At 48.6% G+C, this 12,541-nt stretch overlaps 1 protein-coding gene across 1 annotated transcript in view; it reads right to left on the bottom strand.

Moving 5' to 3' along the window:
• The window catches only part of me1 (malic enzyme 1, NADP(+)-dependent, cytosolic), a 38,922-nt gene extending 26,387 nt beyond the window's left edge, over positions 1–12,535 (bottom strand). Inside the window, exon 1 of the mRNA XM_047042468.1 lies at positions 12,429–12,535. Coding sequence (XP_046898424.1) covers positions 12,429–12,515 — 87 coding nt within the window. The 5' untranslated portion in view covers positions 12,516–12,535. The remainder of the gene's footprint in view (positions 1–12,428) is intronic.
• Between the last annotated feature and the right edge of the window lie 6 nt (positions 12,536–12,541).

Here is a 12,541-nt window from a genome sequence, read left to right as displayed (position 1 = left end):
AACCCATCCAGAAGAGGTGGACAGGATGAGGACAGGAAGAGAGGAAGAGGGGATGAGGAGAAGAAGAAGAGAGGAGGACAGGAGGAGGAGAAAAGGACTCCCATAACCCTGTCCAGCAGCACTCAACATCATTATATATATCATCAATTGTGGGATGCGAGTCTAGACCCTGTGAAAACAGCAGGGCTGGATCTAAGCCTGGGAGTGGGGCCGGGTCTGGAGACAGGAGGCTGCCACTGGGACTGCTGCTAACTGGCACCAGCACAAATCAAGTTACCAGGCAGGCAGGCCGGCCGGCTAGCTGGGTCGAGATGGGTCGATAAAGACAAAGGCCTGGTAGGTGTGAGCCCCCTGTAGGGTTCCGTTTGATATTTCCATAGTGCAGCAGTGCCTGGCTAATGAGTCCATGACGTGGGACAACAGTCCTGAAAGAACCCCATCTCTGTGGCCCCAGGACATTCTGCTGTCAACAGTGTGTGTGTGTGTGTGTGTGTGTGTGTGTGTGTGTGTGTGTGTGTGTGTGTGTGTGTGTGTGTGAGAGTGAGTAGAGATGTGGATCACAGGGAGAAGAGACAGACACACAGAGAGAGAGACAGAGAGACATTGACAGAGAGAGAGACAGAGCGAGTGTGTGTGTGGAGTAAAAATGTGTGCATTCATTCACACTAATGTGTGCATGCATGTGTGTTTGTTTGGACCCACTTAGTCTGGGCTTCTGATCCCTAAAACACATACTGCCTCCCCTCACCCATACTCCCCACCCACCCCCCCCCCCCTCCTGCCCCATCCTCCAGAGCAGAGCTGGGTACCCCCACTCATCTGCCGTCCCTCCCCCTGTAGGGTGCAGCAGTAGGCAGGGGAGGAGACCCATCTCTGTGGGGCGCTCAGGATCACTGGGTCAAACACATCAGACTGAAACTCAGTGGAGCATTCCTGTGGGCCCTCCCCCCATATCCATACACACACACACACACTAGCATCACTGCTCCTATTGTGCTTGCAAGGCCGTCAAGGACATCCAACACCACATCCTTCAAACAGATACCCGATCCATCCAACAGTGTATCCATCCAACCCCGGTGAGATTCCTCCAATGCTGCTACGGGGCCTGGGGCTACTCATCCATACACCGTCCACCCCGTGGCAGGCCTGCTGGAGCCCCCCCGCTATGGAGCTGGAAGCAGACCCCTTGCTCTGCGGTGACCCCTGGGTGACCTTGACAGAAACCGCTCTGGGAGGGGCTCTGGAGTTCTTCAGAGGCCAGATTAACCCGTGTTATCTTGGGGTCATTCTGACCCATCAGTCGTTGTGACCCACCATCGTATTGTGACACCTTTACCGCGTACAAAAACAAAGTAAAGCATTTTCTTTTAACCGTTGGGCTGTCTCAGACCCCCCCCCCCCCACACATTGCGAAGGTTAAAAGAAAATGATTTGTTTTTGTATTGGGTTACATTGGGTAAACACAACAATGGTTCGTTATGAACCTATGGGTCATGTGACCCGAAGGCAGCGGGTTCCGGGTTAAGAAAGGGAGTGGAGAAGAGGTGTGTGACAGCAGGGGAGCACAGTGGGAACGCCTGAGTGTGTTTAAACATGCATGCACGCACACGCACACACAAACACTCCACTCTAAATGCTATAGAACCACCTAGGGTTCCCTAACAGGGTGACTCCCCTCTTTATTTCTCCCCCCCCTCTCTCCTCCTCTCTCTCTGGTGGAAACTTCAGCTGGGCTATAATGAGTCTCCTGTAACAACTTCATGGTTACGACAGCCTTTACAGAAGTGGGAGCCATAAAAGCCTTCACATGAAAGAGACACAGGGAGAGAGGAGGGAAAGAGAGAGGCCTTTTGGTTTCTGTTTTCCATACATGACACACTCAATGCAATGGATTTCTGTGGAGCGACCTGGGGAGTGAGTTTGAGCGAGATCCCCTTTCAGCCACAAACCTAGTTCACATTCAGGTTCTGTCCTGTCCTTATGGTTAGTGTGTCTGTGCGACATACCAGCCCACAGTGTAGACTCACAGGTCATGGGGCCAGGTCGACTGGAAGCTTATACCCCATCTCCCTCCTAGTTCATTTCCAGTCAGTCCATCACTGACTGTCTCCTCTTTCTGATACAGAATACATTCCTCACGCTGTGTCTGACGTCGCCATCACTCTTTCTTTCATCTGTCTCTCGACGGGAAGTGGAGAGACAGACACAACTAGAGGCCAGGAGGTAGTGATGGTCTCTCCAGGGATGGAATATGTCAACATCCACGTGGACTGGGAAAGAAACACGCACACCACATTCCTCGACTCCAACCCTCTAATCCAGACATACACTACACACAGGAATGAGCCCATAAACAAACAAAGGTCCTCTCGACCAAATACACTTCTCTGGCATAAACGATTTATGTGCACGTCAGTATCAAACTATTTATCTAAACCAGCTCATCCTTGTTGAAACCGGACTGTTGAAGGCCACCATGTGTGAGCAGCGAGGAGCCTACCTTCCCCCCTCCCCATCCAGGGTCACCCCCCCCCCCGCGCGCCCAAACAGTGACATGTACAGTAAATATCACATTCTACCCATTCCTTTTCAACTGTCAAATGTAAAGACTTCGGTGTGGCAAGCTGAATGGTTGCTTGTTTACTTAGTACACTAGCAGCCCCATGTAGGGCCCACGTCTGAAACTGACAGGACCTCCCGACATTTCCCTTCATACTGTCCCATTGCTCACATATCTCCAGTCTTGGGAAATGCACCGAGAGAGGCATGCGCGACAGGCCAGGCACGGATGACGTTAATCATTTGTGGGGAGCAGAAAGGAGGCTGTAAAACATATTTGCCCTCTTTACTCCCACTGAGTCACACCAAGTCCCCACGGAGAGATTTGAGCGTTAAAAGCCAGCAGCTCGAGTCAGACAAATTAATAAGCATTTGAAAAGGATTTTCGATGTGCAGCCCTGGGGGAAAAGAACATCACCACAGATTCCCTCCATACCAACATTTTTGAGCGCTGGCCCGAGGGTTCCTTTGATGAATGCCTCATACTAAATGTGCAGAGTTCTGTAGACTAATGATGTCGTTAGAGAAAGCGAGTGGCGCTCCCCTGACCATTCTGTTTAGAGAATCGTCTCCGTCCATCAGACTGATAGCAGTGTTTATCCCATCAGGGAGAGGAGGAGAGGAGTGACCTAGAGAATTCCTCCCTCTGGGTAAATATGCCCACGCTGTAAATCAGGAGGTGTCAACTTGTGAATGTATAGACGCTTGTTGGTTAAACAGCCTTGAAAACCAAGCTCCTGTTGACTAAAGGGGGGGGGGGGGGGGGGGGGGGGGGGGCCTCAGCCCGAGAGTGAGATGAGGAGCGTTTCAAACGCACCCTCCCAGGACGGCCCCTTCAGACAACCTTTTCATGCTCTATGTTCTTCCGTCCCTCAGGAACCTGCCCAGTTGCCGGGCAGACGTCCAAGTCTCTAAACAAATCAGCAACTCCAAAGCCTTGGGGTAAATATGGCCATACCTCAGCCCCCAGAGGAGTTCAGTCCTGGTTAGCCTGGCGCTGAGACCTGGCAGTCCTGACTCAGCACATCTGATACACTCCTGTACTGAGCATGTCAAACCCACAGCTCTGTCAACATGAGTTAGCATCTGCTCCATCACTACCACAGGTGACCTATAAGAGGCAGGCTAACCAGCCACGGACAATATACATAATCCTGGCTCTTGATGCAGGAAACAGGCCCTGACTCATCACATCACAATTGCAAAGTTCCTAATGTGAGAATCTGGAGGAAGGCCAACTCCAATGGATCTTGTCTTAGCCTGCTGGCCACTCACTAAGGAAAAATACTTCATTTATTTAGATGTTGTTCTCTCTACTAAGTAAACACAGCTTAAGCAAATTCTTGCTGAGCCTGGTTCTCAAAAGAACACCAGAACACACTGTTACACTCAAAATAAAAAATGTCCAGCCTGCATTCTCTTGAACTTAACCCGCCCATGCCAATTTATCACTAAACACGCCTAGTAACAGGCACAGGCTCCAACAGTATGTCAATCCAGAAGGTCTCTACAATGTAAACTATGAAAGCGACAGTAAAACGTGTCCCCTTGTCCCCTCCGACCTTCAGCCCTTCCTGTAAGCTGTCCACAAGGCCACCTACATAGAGCCCAGGGCCCTGCATAATGCAGCCAAACAAAAACAGAGAGGGAGAAGAAAAAAAAGATGTTTCTCTCAACAGACAAACACCTGCTCCATCACAATGGAAGAGGGCAATAACAAGGTTGTCACCAGCAGAGCTATGGGGGTCAAGGATAAAAGGGTCGCTCTCTGAAGGCTTGGGCTTGGTTTCTGCCTGGCCGGCCTTGTGACCCGCGACCTTTGACCCAGGACAGGGAGTTACGCGGGTCAAATAACATACCAGCACGGCTTCAGATCTCCACTAGGTTACGTTATGAGAAAGGTTGTTCCTATGTTTGCTGCTCCGTGTGTTGCAGTCTCTGCTCAGTGTCAGGAGATTTGTCTATGAGGCAGGAAGTCAGACCTAGAAAACCTATTAATCAGGTTTGCATACTCACCAGGGTATTGTTTCCAGGCAACCTACTTTGCATGGTGACTGCTGTAGTCAAAGCAGCAGGCAAATCCGCCCCTACACCGTTCCCCAGTGTGTTCCTGTGGGCTGATGGGGCATCTCCGGGGTCTGGGTATTTTGACCAGAAGACCTGTTTACCAGGTTCACTTGCAGGCAGTGTTAAAGTCCTCCTATAACTGCAACTAACAGGTGTAGCATGGTTTGCACGGTTAAGATTAGCAATACTTAGTTTATAATAAAGTATAGTAGTTCTTGGGGGCACCACCTCTGATTTGTGAAAGGGACAGAGGAAACCTTATTTAATAATATTCAATAATAATAGCACTCGTAATAATCAGTCTAATCTTAAGTAGGGAATTCTATGAAAGTAGAGCAGATCATGTAACGTGAGAGGTACGCAAGTATTATACACAATGATTTATTTAAGAGAATGTAATTATAGTGAACACATACCAGATAGGTTATGGGTTAGTTGGGCTAAAGCAGTACAGTAGGCCTACATTCTAATGAGAGCGCACTACACAATGGCTGCGTAGAGCGCGTGTGGAGGGGGAGGGGAGAGAGAGTGAGGAAGAGGTAGAGAGGAAGAGGCTTCTATAGTAACAATGGACGATCAATAGCAACTGACCTAACGATGGTCAAGTTAAATCATTTGTAAAATACAATCAAACATCAACAATTCAATCACAACATGCCAATATGTCACAAGTAAGAAATATTGCAAATCGCAGTTACTGTTGTCGGTTTGAAGAACGGAGTCAATGGTTCGTTATGTCCAACGAATAGGAAACGGAATCTCTCGTCAAAGTTCCGGGCGCAAAGTGAATGTGCAGGTTATGAGGTAAAGGTTAGAGAATGTCGCGAACACCTCAAGTTGATCCTACGAACAAGCGGGGGTGATTGTACGTTTGGGGGTTTTATACTAGGGGGAAGGACCTTGCCCCCTTTTCGGGGGTAGGAGAAAGGTGTGGATGGTCCCAAGCTTTGTCTGTTGACTCTCTGCTACACAGGAAAGGTCAGGACTGGGACCATTCCATCAGGCCTGTCCTCATGCTACCTAGAGTCAACACACCAGGTCCACACACAGCCACTGTCAAGGTCTACGCACATCATTCGATAACCCTGAGAAATGGAGTACTTCTTGTATTCAGAGGGCATCAGTGGACCTGTAGTTAGTAATGTAACTCTTTAGGCAAACCACATTCTTGGAGTTGTAAAAGAATGCAGGGTATGGTGGGGGCTCCTGGGGAGATATTTCTGGATGTAGCCATTGTGTTCAACATGTAGTTGGGAAAACTCAAAACAAGACAGGACAGGAGATATGCCTACTGCATACCCTATTTGACATAGTCTGTGTAATGACAGCTAAAGTACCTAGAGCTGACAGAACCCAGACAGTCTGAACTAACCTCTCTGATACACTCAGGTGCTTGGTGAGTATGTATGTGTTTCTGTAGGCTATAGCAGGTGTCAACGTTGGTGATGAGCATATTAAGAAATGAACGTTCATCTTCGATTCCTCATATTATGAACACTATTTAGAACAAACTAAATTACAGTACCACAATTCTACGGCGTGGCGTCTTTAGTTTGGTTAGCACTTCCATACAAAATCCCCGAATATCGTATCACAATTGACCGCAACACCTATTACAATATTTAGCATTTTACTGCGGTAATTTGTTACTCTAGGAACATTGGGCCTATTCTAAATTGAAACTTTAATCTGCCTAAATTGCATCAAATGAACGGTTTAAATTACGTTCACTGTCAACCCTTGATTAGCTTGTTTACTAGGCTGGAAAGAATGCAATGCTAAATTACATGTGCTGCTTGAAGCCTATATTTGTCGAAGTTACCTTGTAACTCTTCGCCATTCTGAAACTCCACGCCATCCTTTTGCCTGGCTTTGACCGTTGCCCTACGTGTCCACTACAGCGTTTTTTAACGCTCTGCACAGCTTGCACATCATCGCTCAGGGGCGTGTTGGACAAGTTAATATGAGTTGTAGTTCTCTAAGGTCACTGTTGCAGTCATGGCCTATAGACTTGGGTTCATGTACTCACAATATCGATCAAAATACCACTTTTGCACAATATTTGTGTTTTAAAGTCAGGCTCGTCACATTACGTAACTTTGTTCTGAACAGGACTGGGTGTGCAGCCACACACATAAGTTTCTCCTTCATCTTGAAACTGTGAAACCTAGAAATGTTTACCATGAGCAACGGTTGCTACGTTACCAGAAACAAGAAACCAATCCCATTGGCCAACGCTAGCGTTTAACTCTCCTCATTTACATAAAGTTGATAAATTTCTACTTGCTACGCCCCGCTCCGCCCACTATGCCCACAATGCCAGCGTTAAGGCCCGGCTTTATTGAAAATTAATTGGAAGCCGACGCTCTGCGCCGCCCGTTCCTAAGTAGTGGACACGCATTTGGATAGGTAACCACGCACGGGACCTCTGCACTATGCCCTTTATCCAATTTAAACGCAGTAGTTTTGATTTCAACACTACAAACACTGAGCTGACCAAATCAAAACAAAAACCCGCGTTTTTACGCAGATCTTGGAAAATGATAAAATCTAATAATATTGGGAATGGTGGATAAACCAGTTCTAATATTTTAATATCCAAATGCCCTCCTCACAGTACAGCAGGTGAGTTATTGGAAAAGAATGCAGGGGCATTTTAATGGGGGTGGATGAGGGAGGGGAGGGTAGGGGGGTGGTGGGGGTTCGATGAGGGGGCTACTCTCACTTTCAGTCTGGCTGCTCTGCCCCAGTCCATTCGAGGAATGTCTGTCTGGCAGGCAGCGATGCGTGTGGGCGCACAGACACACCTGGAGACGGCTGACCACACCTGGGACACCTGTGACATCATCACCCAGCGCTGCAGCCCACCTAGAGAGGGTCACCCGACCTGGCGAGGGGCAGACAGAGGAGCACTTGTCCCCCTGTCAGTCCTCAGGTTGACTCAGCCCTGTAAGCGGACTGTTCACAGCCACCTGCCTCTCACACAAACTCTTACCGAAACCCAGTCTATACACACACACACATGGACACGGACACACAAAGTCCCATGAAGAAGAGCCAGAGCATGGGTTAGAAAAGTTTCCATAACAAAAGTGGCTGCTTTTTGGTTTCTATGTGTTTGTTTGTTTGTTTGTTTCACAACATGTGCTGATAGGAAAATAATACTAGAAAATGGTTCCAATAGCCTTTGGGGGGAGAGGACCCTCAATCAAAACAGAGCAAAGACAGAGAGAGGCAGGGTGATTAGTTGCGAGTTCCAATGGTTACCGAGGGTTACAACGATAACCTACCCCAATTACAGGGGCAGCCAGCTGGCATACCAGCACACCCTCAAAGACCAATCAGATATTGGTTTTCTCCACTCCAGCCAAAACACAAAGATTGGATGGTGGGCATCATATGAGCCATCTGTACAGACAAGATGGAGACTGTGGTTACAAAGTGAAGCAGCCAATAGCATTATCTCTCTCTATCCTCCCACTTACAGCTGATTCAGGATCTTATGTTGTACATCAGCAACACCAGGTTAGTCAACACCAGAACCAAACATCTCACCACTGCTCAACATGGGTTGTATGACATCATTTTTGTGCACGTCAGCCTGTAAAGAAACACTAACTAATCCATTGTGTAATTTGACGTTTATCAGTATACCAGTAGGGGGCAGAGTAGCTGTCCAGTAATGAGGACCTGACCGCACCAAAACAAAATCACACTGCGAATATCCGGTTCCAATAGGAGCGCTGGGGGGGGGGGGGGGGGTTAATGGGGCATAAGGGGCCTAGGATACTGCTCTGGGGTAGGGGTGGGGTAGATTTGGGCTAGAGGATTTGGGCTAGAAGACTGGGATTGGGTTGACTGGGGGTGGGGCTAGGGGGACAGGGGAGGTTGGGGGCTAGGAGACTGGGGATTGGGAGGGTGATGACTGGGGTTGGGGGTTTGGGGGGCCAGAGGGGGAATGGTGAACAGGGGCTGAAAGAAGGTTGAGCAGTTGGGGTGAGGCGGGGGAGGATATGGGTGAGGAAGGGAGGGGGTGCAGGTGATGAGGGGACTGAGGGTGAGGGGGTTTAAAACGAAATGGGCAAGTGCAGACGTGAGGACAAGCAGCTTTCAGCAGCCCTTTCTATCAGCATCAATTAGCGTGTTGTTCTGTGACTGGTGTGACCGGTTCTGGGCCGGGGCTGACGTCGGGCGAGGGAAGAGGGGGGTTCAGGAGAGGAGTGGGGGGAGGGGGGTCCGGGGAGGGGGGGTAAACACAGGCCCCCAGGGACCTCAGGGCTCAGGACAGGACAACACTGGCCCACTGCTGGCCCACAGAGGCTTGTCTGTCCCTGGTACTAGAACATGCTAGGGCTCATTTCCTACCTTCTCCTCCAATTTCCTCCTGCCGGCCCGTGTATGGGCATGGCAAAGGACGCTTCACTGCAATGCACAGAACCTCCTTCTCTCTCACATCAGTCAAATGTTACCTGTGTGTGTGACTATTTTACCTCTGTTTATGTGTGTGTGTGTGTGTGTGTGTGTACACACACGTGCGTGTCTGATGAGGGTCTGGTAGATACCACAGCAAGGGTTCCTGTGAGGCTGGCTAGCTCAATGTGAACAGTAATACTCTCGCTAACTGCTGTGGATAAGTAAGGCCTCTTTCTTCAAACACAATCTCAGACCACTTGACCAGAGAACCAAGGGGAAACTTAGTGGGCCATGGGGAGCTTTCAGAGGCAGGACAAAGGTATGGCTATACCAACTCACAAGGAGACCGAGCAAAAGCCTTGAGTGAAAACCTTGAGCATGATAAACAACGTTTTGACAGTTTCAGTTTGAACTCCTCGCTACAGATTTTCCAGGCTCTTGTTTACAAGAGGAGATTACTATCCAGGTCCAATGAGAGCAGTTTCTCTTAATGAATCTCGTGAAAGCGCCAGTCTTTCTCAAAAACAAAGCAATAACACGCACGCACGTGGAAGGCACATTAGAAGAAGAAGAAAAAAAAAAGCTGTAAAACATACAGCTAATACCTCTGGGAAGAAAAGTAGCCTGTCTCACCAATTCAAGTCAAGGGCCATTTTCCCTGACTTCTGGGGTGCAAAAACAAACAGGGACAAAGCATGTTGTGGCGTTCACAGCGGCTGACCAATCAGGATTCAGTCTCTGAATGGCTCTGAGTGGTGTGGCATACAGATGCGCGATTCAGAACGGGAGGTGTCAGCTGGCAGGTAAATAAACAACTTGGCTTGCCAGCAACAGAGTAGAGAGAGAGAGAGAGAGAGAGAGAGGTGCAGAGAGAATGGGGGGAGGGAGATAGAGTGAGTGTGAGAGGAGAGAGAGAGAGAGAGAGAGAGAGAGAGAGAGAGAGAGAGAGAGAGAGAGAGTTGCAGAGAGACAGGGGGCAGAGAGCAGAGAGCAGAAAGGTACATGAGGAGGTTAAGCAGTGAAAGGTCATAGCCTGTGTGAGAGAGGGCTTTACCAGAATAGAATATGAGATAACCTCTCAGCCACTGGATCCGATTGGAGACTCATCTGTTTCTAAGAAGGAATTTCGTTGTTTTCAAAAGCTGACAGTATGTTATCAGTCTACAGCCATTACTATTTCTACAGGAAGATTGGTTAAGTGTGATGTTACCTCTTACAGAAACGAACACTAGCTCGCTCCCAGTGACGAGAAACATTTGGTGAGGCCAAAAAACAGGCATCAGTCAACTGCTAGTAGGGCACACCTGGACTCAGAAATGTGACCTCATTTCTGTCTCTGCCATATTGTACAGAAAACACACACACACACTTGACGTGTGTGTTGTGTCTGTGTGTGTGTGTGTGTCTGTGTGTGTATGAGCAAGCCTCAGAAGAGTGCAGTCATTAGCTGGCTGACAAACAAGGCTCTGTGTACCAGCAGTGTGTGTAAGTGTGTGTGTGTGTGCACATTGGGGCAGGGCGGGGGAGATTCTTGCCTATGGACACTCCAGGAGGGGGGAAAGGGGAGATCCGGGGCTTTGACTGCCTAGCGTATTAGGCGGGGCCGGCCCTGGCAGACTTCCCAGGGCTGAGCGCCAGCAGGCTGGATCAGATAGGGAGAGCTCCCTGAACAGACCCCACAAGGCTGAATGGAGCCAGGCTGGGACAACATGCTAACGTTCCTCTGGGAGAAGTCACTAGAGCAGCATGCTAACGTGCCTCTGGGAGAAACTTCACTAGAGCAGCATGCCAACGTTTCTCCAGGAGAAACTTCACTAGAGCAGCATGCCAACGTTTCTCTGTGAGAAGTCACTAGAGCAGCTTGCTAACGCTCCTCTGGGAGAAACTTCACTAGAGCCGCATGCTAACGTTCCTCTGGGAGAAACTTCAATAGAGCAGCATGCCAACGTTCCTCTGGGATAAGTCTAGAGCAGCATGCCAACGTTCTTCTGGGAGAAACTTAACTAGAGCAGCATGCTAATGTTCCTCTGTGAGAAGTTACTAGAGCAGCATGCTAACGTTCCTCTGGGAGAAGTCACTAGAGCAGCATGCTAACGTGCCTCTGGGAGAAACTTCACTCGAGCAGCATGCCAACATTTCTCTGTGAGAAGTCACTAGAGCAGCTTGCTAACGCTCCTCTGGGAGAAACTTCACTAGAGCCGCATGCTAACGTTCCTCTGGGAGAAACTTCAATAGAGCAGCATGCCAACGTTCCTCTGGGATAAGTCTAGAGCAGCATGCCAACGTTCTTCTGGGAGAAACTTCACTAGAGCAGCATGCTAATGTTCCTCTGTGAGAAGTCACTAGAGCAGCATGCTAACGTGTCTCTGGGAGAAACTTCACTAGAGCAGCATGCTAACGCTCCTCTGGGAGAAACTTCCCTCGAGCAGCATGCTAACGTTCCTCTGTAAGTTACTAGAGCAGCATGCCTACGTCCCTCTGGGAGAAGTCACTACGCCTGACAGCAGCCATGCTATAATCATGACTAGACTTACAGAGTACATCATTAACACAATAGCCACACAAAAAAACTACCTGTAGGTTCTAAGTATTACACTTAACAATTAAAAGTGAGAGTTGATGGGTGATTAGATGTCGAGCTATACATATTCATTTCTGTGTAATGGACGCATGTGGGGGAGGGGGATTGACACAGGTGACCTAGTCGGCCTGTTCCTGTGCGTGATCAGCACCATGGACAGAGGATAAAAAGCCCTCTTGTCTCGTGACCACCTCACGCAATAAGACCCATTGAAAACATGAAAAACCAAACTAAAGCAACTAAATCCAAAGCAGACTGCTTTTTAGGAGCTGCAGCTGCACCGAGCACCAGACACGATCATCCACTCAAAACAGGATTAACCTCTCGAGACAGCTGACAGCTGAGGCAATCCGAGAGCATTTCCGCTTGCCTCACCCATCCCCACTGTCCACTCAAATGGAACGAAAACACGGAAGTAAAACAAATAAAGTTTAAAACCCAACTCGAAAAGCTGTCACGATATACAATTTTGCCAACAATATCCCCATTCATTTCATCATTCGGCTATGGGCTGACAAATTAAGGTGCTCCTCCCGTTATGTAGTAGGACGGGCTTGTCTCGCCTTTCCCCACGGTTGGCTAGGCAACCGGAAAAAAGAAAGCGACCCATTGACGCTGCAGAATGGGAGCGAAGTAGTTGTACAAGCAACATTTAAACTCTGTCAAAGTAGCCTACTGTAGTAGAGTTTGGCTCCTTTAAATCTAATTATAGAACGCTGTGAAGCTGAAATACCGACCAACTGTTGGGTAGCTCTCCGTTTATAAGCGAAACGTTTCAAACTGTAAATTGTTTTGCTTTGCCTACCTTGTTCAGGTGGGGGTTTCGTGTAACGTCATACCCCCTCTTCTTTGTGTAAACAAAGGTCTTGCTTTGGTCTTCAGATTTATGCATCTCCGTCTCGACCGATTCCCGCTTGA

This window comes from Hypomesus transpacificus, chromosome 2, assembly GCF_021917145.1.
Source record: "Hypomesus transpacificus isolate Combined female chromosome 2, fHypTra1, whole genome shotgun sequence".
NCBI lineage: Eukaryota > Metazoa > Chordata > Actinopteri > Osmeriformes > Osmeridae > Hypomesus > Hypomesus transpacificus.
The sequence above is the reverse complement of the archived record's forward strand: the minus strand, read 5'-3'. Positions and strand labels throughout refer to the sequence as shown.